We start from the raw sequence: 21,334 nt of genomic DNA, 5'->3' as shown, positions 1-21,334 counted from the left end.
AGAAGAAAAGAGGAGAGTGTGAGGGGCAGAGGGACACAATCCTGACAGAGGGACAAGTCCTGATAGTGGAGCCAGCAAGAGAGAGCGTGAGGGGGCAGAGGGACACAGTCCTGATAGTGGAGCCAGCGTGAGGGGGCAGAGGGACACAGTGCTGACAGAGGGACACAGTGCTGATAGTGGAGCCAGCGAGGACAGGGCCTGGCCCCACCCCACGGCGAGTAAGTTTGGAACCAGTGAAGGCCCAGAGAGGGGCTCCATCTGGGGAGAGGCCTCTCGCTGTAACGCGGCCCCGTGCGGCAGTTCAGGGTCCCAGCATCTGCCCTGCACTGGGAGGCGGCAGTGCCTCGGGGGCGCCCGTAGTGGGTGCAAGAGAGAAGGGCGTCGGGCACGCAGGCACCACCAGCCTCCCATTAAAGCCTGCCCAGGCTCCACCCACAGGAGCCGCTATCCATGTAACCCGTGTCTCTTTCTTTCAAGGAAAAGAGAAGCCAGCCATGGCCAGGACCAGCAGCAGGACCTTGGTGTCGGATGTGGACTCAGAGGCACTCTCCCGGGGAAACTTTGAGGTGGGGTTTCGGCCTCAGAGGTCCGTAAAAGCCGAGAGAGTGCAGCAGCCTGAAGTTGGCGAGGACAGACGGCCAGCTGGCGGGGCCTCGGATGCGGAGGCAGTGACCCGACTGGCCAGGTCCAAGGGGGGCGGCCCGGCCATGTCCCCTGGCCCAGCTGGATTCCAGAGCTGCAGCCCCGGCTGGTGCAGTGCCTTCTACGAGGCCGACTGCTTCGGGGCCGACGTCCACAACTACGTGAAGGACCTGGGGCGGCAGCAGGTGGATGGGGCCCTGCCTGACGCCCAGAGCCCGGTGAGTCCCAGGCCTCAGCACTGCAGGGTGGTGCAGGGGTCCTCCTTCCAGCAGAGCTTCCCGGTCACTGCAGGTGACAGATGGCACCATGTACCCAGAGCCCCTACCAGGATGACACTGGTCCTGGTGCCCCCACCCCGTGGCCGTCAAGATGGTCAGGGCCCCCTCCCCGGGCTGAGCTCCACGTCTGGGGACAGGCTCATCTGCACGGGTGCTCCCGGTGGCTCCACGTCTGGGCAGAGGCTCGTCTGCAGGGTGCTCCCGGTGGCTCCAGGTCTGGGGGCACGGAAGGGCTTTTCTCTCATGGTTGCCGGGGCGATGGGTTCACAGGAGGCCCCTCCGTGCTCGTGACCTGGTTGCATTTGGCTGTGTCTCCCGTGGGGTAGGCACAGTCTCCAGGCCCTTGGGCAGCCTCACTCTGCGGTGAAAGAAAACACCAGAAACGCCTGCCCAGCAAGTCCAGGCTGGGCCTGGTCACTGCAGACTGGCCTGGGCTTTCTGGCCCAGCAGTACCATCCTGGGTCAGGAGCAGCTGCAACTCCTCCCTGGCCAGCAGGGAGAGGTCTTAGACCGGGGAGTCCTGGGTGCAGGAGAGGCCCGCAGAGCTCTGGACTCAAGGCTGGGCCGGTGACCCAGAGCCCCGACTGGGGCTGCAGCCTCCAGAGCCCCAGGACTCCAGGGTAGATGACAGGAGGGGCCCAGCGGCCATCAGCTCCAGGAACCTCTCCACCACCATCTGCCTCAAGCCCCGAGCCGCAGTGGGAAGACTCCCCCAGCCTCTGGGCATCAGAGCCCTTCCTGGGACTCCCACTTGCTCATCTCCTGCCGCCTCCCAGCCTCCACTTTATGACTCGGTCCAGAACATGAGCTGGCATCTCTTCAGGGCAGGTGAGGGGACAGGGGTTAAGCTCTGTGAAGCGTTCACTTTATTTCAGCTTCTGGGCCGCCTGAAAGACCCGCATGGTGCTGCAGCCTCTGCACCTCGGACACCCCACACGGCCTGAGGGGGCTCCGAGGACACAGGCCTCCCCTGGGGCTGGGGAGAGTAAAGGGCGGCCTGCACAGCAGACACCAAACGACCTGGCCCCCAAACGCACGGCGTCCCCCAGGGAGCACTTGGCCCCGAAACACACGGAGTCCAGCAGGGAGAACTCGGCCCCAAATGCACAGCGTCCAGCCTGTGGCCACAGCCTCACGTTTCTCTTGGAGGAACTACTGTGTCTGTTTCAAAACAGGAGGCTCGGAAACACAGCAAGGCAAAACCACCTGGAGACAGATGTTCACGTCTGCAGCCCCGAACACGCACAGTGCAGCCAGGGCCGTTATCTGGGGCGGCCGGAGCAGCTGGTAGGTGGGCGTTTCCTCCTTTCAGCGCTGACCCCCACCTGCCAGCGCCAGCCGTGTGCCCTGGGGCTGTGGAGCCGGCATCCGTGTCTCCCAGAGTCGGGGTGAGCAGCACTGGCGCGGATTCCTCCCCATCCGTCTGCACTGGTGAAGCCTCGCGTGTCCCCCTCACCGCCCTGTGTGTGGTGTGGATTTTAGTTCCCGTAGATTTATTACAATCAGTCAAGACCGTCCTTCTCAAGGAGTCTACCTGTGGTTCCCGCATGAGGGACGCCCCTAAGGGGCATCGAGTCTGACTGTGACCGGAGGCTGTGGAGGTGCCGCCCCGAGACAAGTCTGCGTGAGCTGCGCTCCAGCCGGGTGGGCATCCGGGCTCGCAGGCACCCACCTCCGGGTTCTCGGATGCCTCGGGGTACACAGACCTTTCCCGGGAGATTTTCTCGACATCAGCATCTCTGCAAATGGACGGGGTGAGGGGGCTGGATGGAGCCTGGCGCGGGTGACCTCCAGGGCCTGGACGAAGGCCCTGTAGTGCAGGCCATGGGGGACATGGCCACCACCGTCCTCAGAAGCCAGGACCAGGTGCCCCAGCAGCAGAACAACTCCGTGGGGATACCTGCATTTACCAACCTCAACCTGCCCAGCCCAGCAGGTCCCTTCCTTGATGGAATGTTCTAGACACTGTCCACGGGGTACCCAACAGCCATGTGTGGCTACTGAACTCTGGAAACATGGCTCACGTGACCGAAGACCTGATATTTTAGTTTCATTGCACTTTAGGCAGCCACAGGCAGCCTGCAGCCCAGTGTGGGAGGCGGGGCTGCACTTGGCTGGGTGGCAGCGGGATCCAAAGGGCTTAGGGAACCTGGCTTAGTGGCCGAGGTTCTGCAGAGGGCCTGGTCTTTACACAGCTGGGACCACGGCCCACACCGCCGTGGCCGGGAGCCTGGCCCTCCGTGACACCCCCGCTGTCGCTGCTGAACCCGTGCACGGGAGAAGACGGCACAGGGACCCCGTCTCCATGGAACCACCAGATAGAGCGGATTCAAGTAGTTACACAGAAATGTCGTCTGCATTTTTTTATTTTGCAAAAAACATTCAAAAATAAACACTATCAACAGAGCGGAGTCACTGGCGGCTGACGAGGCGAGGGGGTGGATCTCAGCCAACTGCACTTCACAAAAGGAAGCCTGGTGGACGGGCTCGTGGATGAGCCCCTCCGGGCGGTCGCCTCCTGAACCCCTCACAGGAGGCTGTGGGCCAAGGGCTGCCGCGCCTCTCGCCTCTGCCCCCAGCCAGGTGCCCCTGCCCCGTGGCACCTCACAGTCCCCCTGAAGACCTGCTGCTCAAGGCCCAGCTCCCATGGACCCCCAAGGCTTCCCAGACCCCCCACCACCAGAATCACCACCCTCCTCAGTACTGGGCCAAGCCCCATGGGTGCAGGAGGAGGCTGTATCTGCCTCTACCCCGGAGGGAAGGGCAGTCTCTGGGGTCACTGACCTGGCAGCCCATCCTCAGGGCGCCCCTCCTCCAGCCTCTACACCCGTGTGCCTGTCCCGCAGGACAGAAGGAGTGCTCAGATGAGGGGCTGCCTGGCCAGGCGTGGGAGGCATCCTGGGACAACGGGGCGCCCTCTCCCTGAATGTCGTCCCGTCCCAGGAGGCTCAGCCCCAGCTGGTGTCTGTGCAGGAAGCGGAGCCCGGCAGCCCTCGCTCCCGGCTCCTGCAGTCAGGACCTGTCCACCTGGCCTCAATGCTGCTTCCCCCACGGAGACAGCCCTGGGGATGAGGTCCCCGGCTCCACCTTCTAGGCAGTAACTCAGACTCTGGGCAGGTTCGGGAGAATCACCCCAGGCGTGCAGTCACATTCACACTCACGCTCACACTACACAGCAGCCAAGGGCTGGGGCAAACCCTGCGGCCACTGCCCAACACACCGCAATGCGCAGCCAGTGGGTTCCCGGGAGGAGGGTTTTCAGGGGGCTCGTGTGCACAAGCCAGCTGGAATCCATATCGTTGGGCTTAAGTTTAAAAGAAAGGCAAGGCTGGTGCAGTGGCTCATGCCTGTAATCCCAGCACTTTGGGAGGCTGAGATGGGAGAATTGCTTGAACCCAGGGAGCTGGAGGTTGCACTCCCACCTGGGCAACAGAGCGAATCAGGCCACTGCACTCCAGCCTGAGTGACAGAGCAAGACCTCATCTCAAAAAAAATTAAATTAAATTAAAAAGTCAATAAAAATTAAAAATGGCTGAGCGCGGTGGCTCACGCCTGTAATCCCAGCACTCTGGGAGGACGAGGCGGGTGGATCACCTGAGGTCGGGAGTTTGAGACCAGCCTGACTGACGTGGAGAAACCTCATCTCTACTGAAAATACAAAATTAGCCAGGCGTGGTCGTGGGTGCCTGTAATCCCCGCTACTCGAGAGGCTGAGGCAGGAGAATCAATTGAACCTGGGATGCAGAGGTTTCGGTGAACTGAGATTGCGCCATTGCACTCCAGCCTGGGCAACAAGAGAGAAACACCGTCTCCGGATCACGAGGTCAGGAGATCGAGACCCTCCTGGCGAACACGGTGAAACCCCGTCTCTACTAAAAAACACACAAAAAAATTAGCCAGGCGAGGTGGCCAGTGCCTGTAGTCCCAGCTAATCGGGAGGCTGAAGCAGGAGAATGGTGTGAACCCAGGAGACAGAGCACGCAGTGAGCCGAGATCACGCCACTGCACTCCAGCCTGGGAGACAGAGCGAGACTCGGTCTCCAAAAAAAAAAAAAGAAAAGAAATTAAATTAAAAAATAAAAAGGCAGACACCTGAAGACACACGGGATGCACGCCGGGGAGGTCACACTGCCACCTCCCGCCCCCAACCCAGCCCACAACATGCACTTGGGTGTCCAGAGGTGGTACAGCCCCGCCTGCTTGGGCAGGAGGGCCTGGTGCTGATTTGAGTGGGGTCTGGTTCCCCTGAGGGCCCAAGCTGGTGGTCACACAGCAGTCCCCTGAGCATCCCCCACAAGGGCCTGTGAGTGAGGGACGCAGGGGGCAGCCGGCACCAGCTGGGCACTGCCCTGTGAGCCTGGGGACTGCCGAGGGTCCCACAGACCACACTGCCCAGGCCGGGGCCGGCCTCGCTGGCTGAATGGGCCTCTGTCTCCATGGGACCCTACCCTGCAGCTGGTCTCCAAGGCCAGGGAGGCCCCAACAGGGTAGGGCCTGACCCTGGATGTGGCTGACGTGTGTTGGGGCTGCCTGCGGCTTAGGTGCTGTGTTTCATCCCCAGGAGCTGGAACAGCAGCTCATGATGGAGAAAAGAAACTACCGCAAGACCCTCAAGTTCTACCAGAAACTCTTACAGAAGGAAAAGAGGAACAAAGGTAAAGCCCACGTGGGCACAGGTCCGAGACCCCGGCCACAGGCAGCCCGGCCCCCGCCCACTCTGCTCTGCCCACAGGGTCCGACGTCAAGACCATGCTGTCCAAGCTGAAAGGGCAGCTGGAAGAAATGAAATCCAGGGTGCAGTTCCTCAGCTTGGTCAAGAAGTATCTGCAGGCAAGTGGGCTCCGGGCCCCGCTCTGCTCCGGGAGGCAGTAGCTTCAGACGGGCCTCCCACTGTCAGACACGGCAAATCTGTCCGTGTGAAGGCCTAAAAGGGGCCCTGATTTGAGGGTCCAACGACAGAAAGCCCTCGGGCGAGGGGCGGAGCGACCGAGTGCCTGTGTCCCACCCGGCAGGTCCTGTACGCGGAGCGCTGGGGCCTGGAGCCCTGCGCCCTCCCGGTGATTGTGAACATCGCGGCCGCACCCTGCGACACGCTGGACTTCAGCCCCCTGGACGAGTCCTCCTCACTCATCTTCTACAACGTCAACAAGCACCCGGGCGGCCGGCAGAAGGCCCGAATCCTGCAGGCCGGCACGCCGCTGGGGCTCATGGCCTACCTGTACTCCAGGTGCGTCCGGAGGAAAGCTCACCCCGAAAGGGAGACGTAGCCCTGGGTGCTGAAGAGAGGTGGGGAGCGTGTCCTTGCCCCTCAGCTAGGCTGAGTTTGCACTTTTTAGTTTAGAAAAATGTTTTATTGGGGTTTAGGGCAACATGCACTAGATGCCGCCGGCAGCTTTGCAGAGCCCCTGGCCAGAGTGGCCTCCGCCGCCTGTGGGCCTGGGCACCGGGTCTCAGGGTGCGCCTGGTGGTTCCTGGAGGTGCTGGGGAACCCACCCTACATAATTAACTCACGGAACGGCTTCCAAAAATAACACACAGGGGCAGCTCAGCCATGTGGCCTGGACTCCATCCAACTCACCGGGTCAGAACACCCGGGGTAATGAGCTCCAGGGACGGGCGAGGCAGGGTGTTTCTGCAGCCCCCCGCTCCATGTGCACACTGGCTCCAGGGACGGTGTGGGGTATAGTGTGGTGTGTGTGTGTGGTGTGCAGTGTGTGGTGTGGGGTATAGTGTGTGTGTGCACGTGTGTGGTGGGTATAGTGTGGCATGTGTGCACTGTGTGTGATCTGTGGTGTGGGGTAGCGTGTGTGTGTGGTGTGTGGCATGGGGTATAGTGTATGTGTGCACTTAAATGTGTGGTGCGGGGTGTAGTGTGTGTTTGCATGTGTGTAGTGGGCGTATCTGGTTGTGGAGTTCTGTGTGGCTTGTGTGCACGTGTGTGGTGTGTGTGTGTCTGGTTGTGGAGTTTGTGGCTTGCATGGTGTAAGTGTGAGCACTGTTCTTCCATGAAAGGAGTGTCTCGTGACCGTGCATGTGGTCACGAGGGGTTTCTCTGCTCTGTGGACCTGGTGGGCATCACCTTTGCAGGGCAGCCTGGGGCTGGAGCTGTGTAGGGCCTGGCCTGAGCTGTGGCCACCTGTGTCCTCGGCCCCCAGGTGAGCAGGTGACCAGGCCCCTTGTTCCAAGGCCACGCCGTCTCCTGCCTGAGACTCCTCCAGTGTGGGAGGCGGCCTTGNCCCTACATAATTAACTCACGGAACGGCTTCCAAAAATAACACACAGGGGCAGCTCAGCCATGTGGCCTGGACTCCATCCAACTCACCGGGTCAGAACACCCGGGGTAATGAGCTCCAGGGACGGGCGAGGCAGGGTGTTTCTGCAGCCCCCCGCTCCATGTGCACACTGGCTCCAGGGACGGTGTGGGGTATAGTGTGGTGTGTGTGTGTGGTGTGCAGTGTGTGGTGTGGGGTATAGTGTGTGTGTGCACGTGTGTGGTGGGTATAGTGTGGCATGTGTGCACTGTGTGTGATCTGTGGTGTGGGGTAGCGTGTGTGTGTGGTGTGTGGCATGGGGTATAGTGTATGTGTGCACTTAAATGTGTGGTGCGGGGTGTAGTGTGTGTTTGCATGTGTGTAGTGGGCGTATCTGGTTGTGGAGTTCTGTGTGGCTTGTGTGCACGTGTGTGGTGTGTGTGTGTCTGGTTGTGGAGTTTGTGGCTTGCATGGTGTAAGTGTGAGCACTGTTCTTCCATGAAAGGAGTGTCTCGTGACCGTGCATGTGGTCACGAGGGGTTTCTCTGCTCTGTGGACCTGGTGGGCATCACCTTTGCAGGGCAGCCTGGGGCTGGAGCTGTGTAGGGCCTGGCCTGAGCTGTGGCCACCTGTGTCCTCGGCCCCCAGGTGAGCAGGTGACCAGGCCCCTTGTTCCAAGGCCACGCCGTCTCCTGCCTGAGACTCCTCCAGTGTGGGAGGCGGCCTTGCTGGACCTCGGCTTCCTGACCGTGGCCGTTGGGCTCCCAGGACAGTCCCAGACCCACATGCAGGGCCCTGGCCAGTGTCTCCTGAGGGTGGCCCAGTTTCATCCAGTGAAGACCCAGAACCTCTGAGCGTGCAGCATTGCGCCCAGTCCCGAGGCACCGGCTCCCTCAGCTTCCAGAGCTAACAGGTCCTGCAAGTGGAGACACCAAAGTCCCGCACAGGCCGCGTTCAGAAAGGCCCTGGTGTTCAGCTGGGTGCGGTGGCTCACACCTGTCATCCCAGCACTTTGGGAGGCCAAGGCAGGTGGATCACCTGAGGTCAGGAGTTTGAGACCAGCCTGGGAAACATGGTGAAACCCCGTCTCTACTAAAATACAAAAATTAGCCGGGCATGGTGGCGTGTGCCTGTAGTCCCAGCTACTTGGGAGGCTGAGGTAGGATAATTGCTTGAACCCAGGAGGAGGAGGCTGTCGTGAGCCGAGATCGTGCCACTGCACTCCAGCCTGGGCGACGAGCAAAACTCTGCCAAAAAAAAAAAAAAAAGGCCCTGGTACTGGAAGTAGTTGGGAATTGTTATCCATGTCTCCCCTTTAATTTCTCCGGGGATTCTCCTGACAGTGATACACAGAGAGAACGCGCACACACACATGCCATCACACCCCCCAGAACACTAGCCGAGCCCTGGGGTGAGGCCACCCGGCTGCCTCACTGCCACCCCGTCCTGTCCCACAGCGACGCCTTCCTGGAGGGCTACGTGCAGCAGTTCCTCTACACCTTCCGCTACTTCTGCACACCCCAGGACTTCCTGCACTTCCTCCTCGACCGCATCAACAGCACGCTGACCAGGTACTGTGCTCCACAGCTCCACTCCCGCCAGAGCTTCCCCCTGGGGCAGGGTGGGCGCCCATGGGCCTGGTTTAGTCCCCATGAAGAACGAGGTGGTCCCTGCCGACCCAAGGGGGTGAGGGGCCAGGGAAGCCTGGCTGGAGGTGAGGACACACAGGAATGCTGACAAAGCAGCTGGGGCAGGAGGGCGGTGGCCTGGGCACCTGGGAGCTCTGGGAGGGGACCTGGGGGAGTCGGGGTCTCTTCCTGCTGGCCCGGGAGGGAAGCGGAGGGCAGGTGGGCAGGCAGTGAGAGCCAGAAGGTCAGCTGGGGGGAAAGGGGAGCACCAAGCAGAGGGTCCTGCCAGCCCCCAGCCTCCCTCTGTACCCATGGCCAGCAGCTGGGGTAAGGAGAGGGGTGGTGGGTGGAAGAGGGAGGGGCTCTGCCTTTCTCTGGGCTGACCTGATGCCCCCCCCCAGAACGTGCCATGCACCCCCTTGCCCCCACATGCCCAGGCTGGGCACCTTAGGCCATCAGCCAGCCAGCTCCTGCCTCGGGGGAGGGACCCACAGAAGACGCCCAGCCCCCTAAGCCCCCTGCACTCATGGAGCCTGGTCCCACACTGCCTCTCCGGGAGAACCGCACGCAGCCCCTGGGCCTCTGCCCCCGACTCCCACATCCTGGCAGCTCAGCAGCTCCCCGCGTCTCCAGGGCCCACCAGGACCCCACCTCGACCTTCACCAAGATCTACAGGCGGAGCCTCTGCGTCCTGCAGGCCTGGGTGGAGGACTGCTACACTGTGGACTTCACTCGGAACAGCGGGCTGCTGGGGAAGCTGGAGGACTTCATCTCCTCCAAGGTGACTGTGGCACCGAGCTGGGCAGTCGCACCCTGGGCTCCCACAGCGGGAGTGCTGCCCTCCTCCAGAAGGTGGCAGTGACCCCACCACTACCGTGCTTCTGCCTAGATTTTACCCCTGGATGGCTCTGCCAAGCACCTGCTGGGCCTCCTGGAGGTGGGCATGGACCGGCGGGCCGAGGGCAGCCTTCGCAGCACAGACCTGGAGAACCCCAGGGAGGCCGAGGAGGATGCGAGACCCTTCAACGCCCTCTGTAAGAGGCTCTCGGAGGACGGCATCTCCAGGAAGGTGGGGTCCTTTCTCAGGGGAGGGCCTCCGTGGACAGGTGGATGTGGCTCCCTGAGCTCAGCCTCAAGGGCACAGCTGGTGCATGCACACACACACACACACGTGCACATGGGAACACTCATATACACGCATACATAGACATGTGCACATACACCTGTGTGCACATATATACCTGTGCGCATCACACACATCCACACGGCCACACCTGCGCGCACTCACACAATCCACACACACACGTACCTTCACACATCCACATGCACACACACAATCCACACATGCACACACGTGCACCTTCACACGTGCACATGCATGTTCACACAATCCAGACATGCACACACGTGTGCACCCTCACACATCCACACATACACGCATGCAGCCTCACATCCACACGTGCACATTCACATATACCCTCCATGTTCCCGCTCACAGGCAGCCCTGCTGGGCTGGCACCTCCTGCCCTGTCCTGGGTGCTCAGGTGAGGAGGGTCCTGCTGTGACTCACTGACCCCAACCTTCTGACCCTCGGGCCAGAGACTAAGGTGGAAACAGCCAGTATGGGGAGATAAATGCCCTTTCCATTAAACCTCAGCATCCTGCCCCTGGGGGACCTGCTGAAGTGACCAGGACAGGCATCCTTGTGCCAACACAGCTGTGGGTGGGCAGGCTGCTCTCTGTCTCTGGCTGGGCCAGTCTGAGGAGTCCTGGACTTGGACCTGACCTGGTCCTCACCCCGCCCTGCCTCCCTGGACCCCTGACCTGGAGGGGACCCGGCGCTTGGGCCCCTCAGTGCCTGGCCTGCCCTGCAGAGCTTCCCCTGGAGGCTGCCCCGAGGCAACGGGCTGGTGCTGCCGCCACACAAGGAGCGTCCCTACACCATTCGCCCGGCGGCCTGGCCCAAGCCGCTGCTTCCCTCCGAGGACTTCTACGGCCCCTGCGCCAAGCCCAGCGAGAAGGGGCCGTAGCCTTCCTGACTGAGTACAGCACTCACCAGCATCTTCAGCCAGCCTCACCGCTGCTACAGGCAGAGTGAGGAGGACGAGGATCCGTGCCCCGGCCACTTGCGAGTCGGAGCCCAGAGACACTCGGCGCCCACAGGGCCCTCAGCAGCTGCTTCCCAGAGGAACAGACGGGCAGAGAAGGGGCAGCAGCCAGGTGCACAGGTTGGGGGTGGCGGTCAGGTGCACAGGTCCAGGCAGCTGTGAGTCCTCCTCTCCAGACCACTGCCCGCTGGGGCTTGTCTGCCTCTGCCCAGCACTCTGGCCTCACAGGCACTAGAGGACGCCCTGAGGGCCATATGGGGTGCTGAGTCTCTCCCCTCAGCCCCTCTGCCAGAGCTGGACCAACCCAGTTCCTTGTGCCCCCACCCAGCTGCCAGGGCCCTGCCCAGCATCTCTGCCACCACCACAGCCAGTCCTCAGGTGGCCTCTTCCCAGGTCCCTGCCATCCCGGGACCCCACATCACATAGCAGTGATGCCAACCTAGTGATCCACCTGCTGTCATGAGGGCTGCCCTGGACGCCATGAGCCCCTGGGGACCAAGCACATGGGGAGCCCTGCGGCGGACCCCTGTGGACTGTCGGGTGGGCATTGAACCCGGGATTGCAGAGATGGCCCCCAGAAAACCCCCACCCTCCCTGGCTCCCTGGGACCCTGCCTTGGCCACAAGGCCCTAAGGGATGGAAGCCTGAACCTCGTTTCCATGGTCTGGGCAGGAGTTGTTTCAAAAGTGCCACCCGGTCCACTTCCTGAACTCACGGGCCCTGGGCGTCATGGACAAGAGCACCGCCATCCCCAAGTGAGTATCCGGGGCCCGTGGCTGGGAGCGGCGGTGGAGGGTCTCGGGGGCTCCCTGGAAGTGTCTCATGGACGCTCCTGACCAGCAGGAGATGCCTGTTGTCTCCGGAGACACAAGAGAGCGGTGTCTGCCCGTCGGAGCAGCCTCGTGGCCCGACCCCAGCACACTCTGCACCAGCAGCCCCGGGGCCGGGCAGGGCCACCTGTGCACCGTCCAGGGTGACGGGGCCACATTTCTCTTCCAGAGCCAGCTCTTCGGAGTCTCTTTCGGCCAAAACCTGCAGCTTATTTCTGCCCAATTACGTTCAGGACAAGTATCTGTTACAGCTTCTAAGAAACGCAGATGACGTCAGCACCTGGGTGGCTGCAGAGATTGTGACCAGCCACACCTCCAAGGTGGGCACCTTATAGTTCTGAGGACAACATGGCTGCCCGGGGGTGGCAGTGCCTCCTGTAAGGCCATGGCCTGAACCCCCCCAATGCAGTGAACCCAACTCCATGTCCCTCAGAGCCGCACCGGACCCAAGGCTGAGGGGAGCAGGGCACAGGGGCAGGGGGGTCAGCTGCACTCCCAGCTCTCCCCCAGCAATGCCTCCCATGTCCAGAGTCACGTCCACAGCCATGTCCACAGCCACATCTCCACGTGCCCAGCCACGCCCACAGCCACATCTCCACGTGCCCAGCCACGTCCACAGCCACATCTCCACGCCACAGCCACATCTCCACGCCCACAGCCATGCCCACAGCCACATCTCCACGTGCCCAGCCATGCCCACAGCCACATCTCCACATGTCCAGCCACGTCTCCAGCCATGTCCCCATCTGCAGCCACAGATGGCTCCCCTCAGTGGTGGGTGATCCTCTGCTGTGGGCCACCTGGAGACCCAGGGCAAGCTGCACCCACCACTCCTACCACCCCTACCTGTGCTCACCACACAGGTCCCTCATGCACCACCCCCAGCATTGGGCTCCGCCACAGCACCCCACCCCACCCCAGGGCCCCATCCCCTCTGTGCCTGAGCCTGGCCCCTGAGCTGGTGTTTGTGACGCCAGTTGAAAGGTCATTGTGGGTTCTCAGTCTGTGGAACAAATCAGCTCTGTGGTCTGACCAAGGTCAAGGTCAAGTTCCAGCGCCAGGGCCCAGTCTCGGCCTCTTCTAGGTCCTGTGGGCCTTGGGCTAGACGGAGGGCTCCTCACTTGACCTGCCCCACCTGCTGTCAGGCAGGGCCCTGTGTGGCCCTGAAAGTCACCTGCCTTGACCAGCTCATCCCTCACGGGGCCCACCTGCCCAGGAGGCATCAGGGTCCACAGGTTCTCAGGAGGTCAGAGTCCCCCAGCCCTGGGGATCTGCACCTTCACCCAGCGGATGCCTTCACCCAGCAGACACCCTATGACAGAGGCCTCTGATCTCCTCACACCTGAGCTCAGCTGGGGCTTGGCTGTCGTGGGCTGGGGAAAACTCAGCATGACAGGGCCCCTCCCCCACAGCAGGGAAGTGACAGCCTCGGCCCACGGGTGGACACCCACCCCCTCCTAGGTCGGAGCTCTCTGAAAGCAAACTTGGGCCCAAGGAACAGGACTCCCGGCCATAAACCCCATCACTGCTGTCCCTGCTGCTGTCCCAGAGTGGGCCGAAGGCTCTGGGGGAACCGGGAGCTGCTTGCAGTCCACCAAGGTGCAGTACCTCCCTGCCAGGCGGCAAAGCCACCTCCACGGTAGACAGAGCTTCCCTTCCTATTATTCCTTCAAGCCCCTCCAACGCCGCAGGCAACTCCGGGGCCTGTAAAGGAAGGCAGAGGCGCCGCCTTCTCTCCTCACTTGGGGAGAATTTTCCAGCCTTGGGGACTTATTTCCAGGGCACACCAGCACGGGACATGGGAACAGGGAGCCTGGTTGCCCGTCTGCTCTGATCCACGGTTTTCCCAGTATCATGAGGAACATCAAAATGTGATTTCCCTAAACCAGAGCCTTCACACACGGCCGCGTGGCCAGGCTTCATGAGGATGAACACAAGGACAGCTGGCTGACACCTGGCCAACCCGCAGCGCCCTGGGCGCACCCTCACCCCGAGCTGCCCCAGCGGGTGGACCGCCTCTCCCAGCCGAGACCCACCTTGAGCCTGCGGGGGCCCTGCCTAAGGGTCTCCAGGAGGCTGCTCGCCTGGTCACGTGCCCGTGTCCAGGTCTGCGGGGTGGGCAGGAGTTGTGCAGGCTCACACCCAGGGCTGCCGGCGCCCAGCGTGGTGGGACAGAGCTCGGCACTCCTGCCACATCCCCGTTAGCAAAAGGGAGCCGCAGATCACTCAGGACAGGCCCCTCACCTCCATGTGGGAGCGGACAGACCTCGCCGGAGACCCACTTCTAAAAGCACCACACTCTCGTCCATCTAACGAGTGTTAGATACACGATGTCTTGACGTATTGTGTATCAGTGGCTGGGCTGTCGGAACGTTCCAGGACACTGAGCTTCACATTTGTAAATTCAGGACTCCAGAAAATTGTTAAAATACAGAATCTGAGCACAGAGGGCAGCAGTGGTCAATAAAAGCACTCGGGCATTCTGACGATGCCTGGAGGGAGGCGAGGTGGAGACAAGGGCAGGAAGAAACGGAGTAAAATTTCTCACCTTAAGAAAACGGAGGATCATTTCCGTTCAGACAATGTCTCGGTGGCTCCGTTTAGATGACGTCCGGAGGGAGGCGAGGTGGAGACAGAAGCGCAGGAAAAAGCAGCGTAAAATTTCTCACCTTAAGAAAATGCAGGCCGGTCGCGGCGGCTGATGCCTGTAACCCCAGCCCTTTGGGAGGCTGAGGAGGGTAGATCGCTTGAGCCCAGGAGTTGAGACCAGCCTGGACAACACAGCGAAACCCCGTCTCCACTGAAAATATAAAAAAGTATCCAGGCTGGTGGCGCACACCTAGAATCCCAGCTCCTCGGGAGGCTGAGGTGGGAAGATCACTGGAGCCCCGGAGGTGGAGGTTGCAGTGGGCTGAGGTCACACCATGGCAGCCTAGGCGACGGTGCAAGACCCTATCTTAAAAAAATAAAAAATAAGATTGGGGAATTTGAAAGCAAAATAGGGCTTTGGTTTCTTCAGATTTGTTTAAAAGTATGGAACACCATAGCCAAGAGGTGGAGGCACCCCCACGTCCATGGAGGGAAGAATAGATAAAGAAAATGTGGCCTTTTCGTATCTTGAGAGTTTACTTGGCCTTAACAGGAAGGAAATTCTGACACCTGCGGCAGGGAGAGGACCCTCGAGGGACTCAGGCTCAGGGAAATGAGCCAGTCATGAAGCCCGGACACTGTAGGGCTCCACGTACACGAGGCACCTGGAGGTGCCGGATTCCCGGAGACAAAGCAGCAGGGCAGGTGCCGGGGGTTGGGAGTGGGCGTGGGGAGCTCGTGCTGAACGGGGACCAAGTTTCTGTTTGAGACGATGGAACATCGCAGAGATCTGTTGCTCAATGTGGACGTAGTTAACACGGCTGACCCGCGCACTTAGAAAAGGCTACAAGGGTAAATCCTCTACATGCTTCTTACAATTAAAAATCAAAAGGTTAAGACAAAAATGAAAAAGGGTGCTGAAACAGTCTTATCTCAAAATTACACACTTTGCATCTATTTAAACCGATGAAGAAACAGCCTGAAATGTCAGCATAGAAAGTGTATCCGGTAAACACTTCTCAAGCCCCTCTCAAGGCACTCAGGCAGGAGAGCTGGGGCCGCAGCCGGGGCGAGCTCAGGATCATCTCAAGCGTCTTCAGCTGCACAGGGTCCCTGCAGACGAGAGTTGAGCCCGGGGGCAGGCACGGTGGCTCACATCTGTAATCCCAGCACTCTGGGAGGCTGAAGCAGGTGGATCACAAGGTCAAGAGTTCAAGACCAGCCTGGCCAACATGGTGAAACCCCATCTCTAATAAAAATACAAAAATTATCACGCCTGTAATCCTAGCACTTTGGGAGGCTAAGGCAGGAAGATCACGAGGTCAGGAGTTCCACACCAGCCTGACGAACATAGGGAAACCCCGTCTCTACTAAATATACAAAAATTAGCCAGGTGTGGTGGCAGTGCCTGTAGTCCCAGCCACTTGGGAGGCTGAGGCAGGAGAATCGCTTGAACCCAGGAGGCAGAGGCTGCACTGAGCCGAGATCATGCCACTGCACTCCAGCCTGGGCCACAGAGCGAGACTCCGTCTCAAAAAAAAAAAAAAAAAAAAGAGTCGAGCCAGGGGACGGCATCCAGCTGGACTGTGCAGCCTTGGTTTCCACTAAAGGACAGCCCAGGCCAAGGTGATTCCTCAGGGACAGGCAGCTCCAACAGGAGGGGTCAGCTGAGTTCTCCAGAATCTTGAAGTCCTAGAAGTGGATCTGAGAACGCAGCCCCTCGGGACAGCTCAGAATACGAATCCTGCTGGGTGGGGCATTCACCACCAATGATTGTTCCCACCAAAGCCGGCCAGGTCATCACCACCAGGACCAAAGCTGGCCGGGTCATCACTGCCAGGACCAAAGCCGGCCGGGTCATCACCGCCAGGACCAAAGCCGGCCGGGTCATCACCGCCAGGACCAAAGCCGGCCGGGTCATCACCGCCAGGACCAAAGCCGGCCGGGTCATCACCGCCAGCCAGAGCCCCGGAGGAGGGGGGCACTCAGGCACCCCCCAGGGACTGCACCCAAACACTCCTGCCACGGGCTCAGCGTGGAGGGTTCGGGGGGTGGGCAAGGAACTGCCTGTGGCTCCCCATCTGCCTGTGGACATGACAGCGGCCTCTCCCTGGGTGGGGACGCCTTTTCCAGTCCTGAAGCTGCCTGGGGAGGTGCGTCCTGGCACAATCTTGCTTTTGAGAAGGGAGGGTGGACTTCTTTTCAAATCTTTCCATGTATCAAGCATTGCTTTTATTTTGTTTTGTTTCAAGTCATGCCCACCCCATCCTGCCAGCCCAGCCCCTCCACGGCCACGGCCACCGCTCACCTGTGTCCACACAGCCACTTCCTCTCCACACGTGATGCAGCACACACTCTTCTGTCTTGGCGCTGGGTGATTTTAACAGGTTCTCAAATATTCCCTTTGTTCATCTTAAACCAGAAGACGCTGAATGTGTCATTTTCTCATTGCAGCTGCAGGTGAACTTGCTGTCCAAATTTCTGCTGATTGCAAAATCTTGCTATGAGCAGAGAAACTTCGCGACAGCCATGCAGATCCTGAGCGGGCTGGAGCACCTGGCCGTGAGGCAGTCCCCCGTGCGTCCCCCTCGGGCCCCGAGGCGGGGGTGGGCACCCGCACGGCCGCAGGAGTCTCACCTGTGCTTTCATTTCAGGCCTGGAGAATTCTGCCTGCAAAGATAGCAGAGGTCATGGAGGAGCTGAAAGCCGTGGAGGTACCAGCACTTTACATGGCCTGCGGCTTCCGTCCACCGAGGCCCCCTCCTAAACAACCTGCTCTGCAAAGTCTGCCGCACCCAGACGCAGGCACCACTGAGTGTGTGCAGGTGGCCCAGCCAGGGTGGCCTCACTGAGGCCCAGAGGTCATCTCCCGGCGGGGCCTCTGCTGCCACCTGTGCCCAGGTGTCCCCCCTGCTCAGCCACAGGGCCTTGCTGGTCTGAGTTCCTCCCACAGAGCACAGGTGCTCAGAGGACAGCACTGAGGTCTGTGGCTGGGGCCTGAGCTTGACCAACCTGGATCTCCCCCAGGACGGCAGGGGTGGCCTCGTGAGATAATGAACAAGGAAGTGCCACTGGAAGTGAGGGGGCATCCCCCAAAATGACACAGACGAGCCCCACAGCAGCCAGAGCCAGTCCCGTCCTGGGTCTCAGAGCTCGGCCTCAGGCCCCAGCCACAGCTGTCTGCGGGTGGGAGGGCTCCTGCCTGTCCTTGCTGGACACACAGATGCGGGGCCTGCACTGGCCAGGGTCTCATTTAGGGAAGCTGGATAGCTGGGTCACCTGGCACTTTCCTGGAGTCCAGCAGAGAGCAAAGACAGGGACTCACCATTTCAGTAGCAGGAGGCGCAAAGCCTCCCAGTGACTGTCAGGGCTGTGCAAGCTTAAGACCCTGCAGGTGTGAGCCAAGTCCAACCATCCAAGCACATTCGGGACTGGAAGCTAATTCGGAGAGCCGGGTAGACCCCGTGTGTGGAGAACGCAGGACCAGCTGGGACTGGTTGGGCTGTACTGGCCCCGGCGAGGCTCCTGCACTGACCACGCCCTGTCTCTCCCTGGCCCACGCCCCGGCTGGACCACCAGGTCTTCCTGAAGAGCGACAGCCTGTGTCTGATGGAAGGGCGGCGCTTCCGGGCACAGCCCACCCTGCCCTCGGCCCACCTCCTGGCCATGCACATCCAGCAGCTGGAGACAGGCGGCTTCACCATGACCAACGGGGCCCACAGGTGGAGCAAGCTCAGGTGAGGAGGGGCTCAGGTGGGCGCGTGCCCAGGTGAGTGTGCGCCCAGGTGGGGCAGGCTCAGGTGGCACCTCTCTTCCTGTCCCTGTTTTTCAGAAGCCTGGGTACCTTGCCCCTCACTTGGCACTCACAGCCTCAGACCTCCCTCTACCCAAGATAACCTCCAGCCACCTCCTTCTCTGCAAATTTGGAGATTTCCTGCACTCTTGCCGTCCATGGCCCCAAAACACTCCCCGTGGTCTCTAGGGACCCCTGCGTTGCGACCTAGGCACACTTCCCACCCCACCCTGAGGGTCTCTGCAGCAGAGGCTGCCCGGCAGCAACCTGCCCTGACCCCTGGGTGCCACAGTGTCCCTGCTCCCCCTCAGACCCCCCTCCCTAGAGACGTGCACGTGGACCCAGGATCCATCCTCAGCCTGTGGTCCTGCCGTCCACCTGCCCAGCACCTGGGACCAACCACCTGGGAGGCAGAGACTGGGGCTGGCTGTAAAACCCACCACCACGACCCACAGGGCTCACGCCCCAGGCCACGCAGGCTCTTCCACGTGGTAAGGGACATGGGCCAGCCTCTCCTCGGAGGCCCAGGCCTGTGTCCAATGGTCTTCAGGTGCCCAGAGCCCCAAGCCTCACCCTCTCCCTCAAGACGCAATCTCCCACCGTCCCGTCTCTTCTCGTCGCCCGCCGTTGTCCACACACGGTCAGGTGGAGGCTGCTCAGGCCACGGCAGCTCCACCCTCCTCCACGGTAGACGGCCCCACTTGGGGAGCAATGCCCAGTGCACCAGGTGCCCATGGATCCCCAACCTGACAAGTGAAGTTCCCCTTCTTAGATAGGCACCAATGGAAAAACAACGTTTACAATATGCCATAAGTGTATGCTCATTGTAAGAGATCAGAAAACCCAAGTCAGCAAAAGAGAAGTTAAAGACTTAAGGTAGGCTGGGCTGGGTGACTCACACCTGTAACCCTCAGTAGACCGGGCGTGGTGGCTCACGCCTGTAACTCTAGATAGGCCGGGCCGGGTGCAGCGGCTCACCCCTGTACCCAGGCATGGTGGCTCACGCCTCTAACCCTAACACTTTGGGAGACCGAGGAGGACAGATCATCTGAGGTCAGGAGTTCAAGACCAGCCTGGCCAACATGGTGAAACCCTGTGTCTACTAAAAATACAAAAAATTAGCCAGGTGTGGTAGCTGGTATCTGCAATCCCAGCTACTCAAGTGGCTGAGGCAGGAGAATCACTTGAACCCGAGAGGCAGAGGCTGCAGTGAGCTGAGATCACACCACTGCACTCCAGCCTGGGTGACGAGTGAAACAGCGTCTTAAAAAAAAAAAAGGCCGGCGCGGTAGCTCATGCCTGTAATCCCAGCACTTTGGGAGGCTGAGGCGGGCGGTCAGGAGATCAAGACCATCCTGGCTATCACGGTGAAACCCCATCTCTACTAAAAATAAAAAAAATTAGCCGGGTGCGGTGGCAGACGCCTGTGGTCCCAGCTACTCGGGAGGCTGAGGCAGGAGAATGGTGTGAACCCGGGAGGTGGAGCTTGCAGTAAGTAGAAATCACGCCACTGCACTCCAGCCTGGGTGACAGAGCGAGACTCCATCTCAAAATAAAAAACAAAACGTAAAGTGATGCGCAATCAGGAAAGAAAACAAGCCAACACTGGCGCTTGCTCTTCATAGCATCCACATGCCTATGTGGGCGCCTCCAGATCTGCCCGTCCCAGCATCCACGTGCCTCTGAGAGCCCAACCAGGCATGCTCTTCCCGGCGTCCATGTGTGCGTTTGTGCGCGCGTGCGTGTGTGTGCATGTGCGCCTGCACACGCACATCCAGGCTTGCCCTTTCTTTGACGTAATGGACGTCCCTTTCTTTGTCCCTCACACTGGGTGTACGGTGTTTCCATCCAAAATCAGGAGAGGGCATCTGTCTGTGGCACCAGCGTTCCCAGGCCCGGCTGAGGGCTCCTGTTCCTGACGGGCCGGTTGTCTCCGTTATATCCCATGGTGAGCTGGTCACTGTCAACAGCCAGCTCTCCCGGGAACCCGGCCCTGGCCCCAGCCACGGCGGTTCCCAGATGTGGACGCTTCGCACGGCGGCAGAGAGTTCCCTGCCTGCCTCGTCCTCTCAGCTGCAGCCCCTGCGGCCGACTGGGCTTGACTCCTCTTGGGACACTTGGCACGGACAAGCCTGACCCTGCGGGGTTTCCATAAGCGTGTGTGGACTGAAACGTGGATGGATGGACGAAAAGGTCTGAGCAGTGACGTGAGGTTCGGCCTCACCAATAAATACAGAAAACACGCCCTTCAGTGTTCACGCGGTGAAAAGGTTTAGTTCAAATGATTCCTGAGAACGCGGGGGGACTCCCTCCGCGTGGAAGCTGCGCCCCGGCCCTGTGCAAACTAATGTCTCTTCTTTCTCCAACGGAAGGAACATCGCGAAGGTGGTGAGCCAGGTGCACGCATTCCAGGAGAACCCCTACACCTTCAGCCCCGACCCCAAGCTCCAGTCGCACCTCAGGCAGAGGATTGCCCGCTTCAGCGGTGCGGACATTTCCACGCTGGCTGCAGACAGCAGGGCCAACTTCCACCAGGTCTCCAGCGAGAAGCACTCACGGAAGATCCAGGACAAGCTACGGAGGATGAAGGCCACATTCCAGTAGCCGAACTTGGGCCTGGTGTGGAATTCCAGATCCAAACCCAACTGCGGGGGGCGGGCCGGGAGGCGGAAGCCACGTTTCAGGCCCGGCCGTTATCCAGGCCCCTTTGTCCCCAAGCCCTGGGGAGCTGGACCGGGAGGGAGGTGGAGGCTCGGGGGACCCCATAGAGACAGGCAGAGCTGGTCTCCTCCCAGCAGACGGAGCCAGGACGGGCACAAGAGTCTTGGAGGTTTGCGTGTTTCTGCTAAAATTAAAAAGTTAAATTTAAAAATGAAAATGAAAGACAGCTTTCCAGGAGTTTTGTGCCCGTCTGCGCCTCTGTCCGCGCCCCTGTCCGCGCCTCTGTCTGCGCCTCTCACACACAGATAAGTGGTCCTTACCCAGCTCTCAGCGACGCCCCCACAAAACAGCAACAGCCCCCACCGCCCACTCAACAGGCTTCAGAGCAGCTCCTCCCTAAGCAGGTTTCTGAGCCAGCCTCGCTGGGCTGAGCAACAGAGGACCAAAGCGGACCTCTGAGCGGCACGGCAACTACAGCTCCCAAGGGCTCCGAGACCTCCCGTCCGAGACCCTGCCTGGGTTCGCCCTCCACAACCCAGACCCAGAACCCCCGT

The 21,334-nt window shown here is 60.5% G+C and overlaps 1 protein-coding gene and 1 pseudogene across 1 annotated transcript in view; both read left to right on the top strand.

Annotated features, from left to right (window-relative positions):
- The window catches only part of KNDC1 (kinase non-catalytic C-lobe domain containing 1), a 67,168-nt gene extending 46,165 nt beyond the window's left edge, over positions 1–21,003 (top strand). Inside the window, 15 exon segments of the mRNA XM_017893863.1 lie at positions 478–860; positions 5,482–5,575; positions 5,653–5,750; positions 5,933–6,147; positions 8,629–8,742; positions 9,433–9,580; positions 9,689–9,868; positions 10,674–10,826; positions 10,829–10,888; positions 11,580–11,662; positions 11,907–12,057; positions 16,781–16,903; positions 16,981–17,040; positions 17,906–18,063; positions 20,492–21,003. Coding sequence (XP_017749352.1) covers positions 478–860; positions 5,482–5,575; positions 5,653–5,750; positions 5,933–6,147; positions 8,629–8,742; positions 9,433–9,580; positions 9,689–9,868; positions 10,674–10,826; positions 10,829–10,888; positions 11,580–11,662; positions 11,907–12,057; positions 16,781–16,903; positions 16,981–17,040; positions 17,906–18,063; positions 20,492–20,723 — 2,252 coding nt within the window. The 3' untranslated portion in view covers positions 20,724–21,003.
- LOC108543395 (collagen alpha-1(I) chain-like) lies at positions 871–3,381 on the top strand (annotated as a pseudogene).
- Positions 21,004–21,334: the final 331 nt, after the last annotated feature.

This window comes from Rhinopithecus bieti, unplaced genomic scaffold, assembly GCF_001698545.2.
Source record: "Rhinopithecus bieti isolate Rb0 unplaced genomic scaffold, ASM169854v2 scaffold_24263, whole genome shotgun sequence".
NCBI classification, from domain to species: domain Eukaryota; kingdom Metazoa; phylum Chordata; class Mammalia; order Primates; family Cercopithecidae; genus Rhinopithecus; species Rhinopithecus bieti.
The sequence above is the reverse complement of the archived record's forward strand: the minus strand, read 5'-3'. Positions and strand labels throughout refer to the sequence as shown.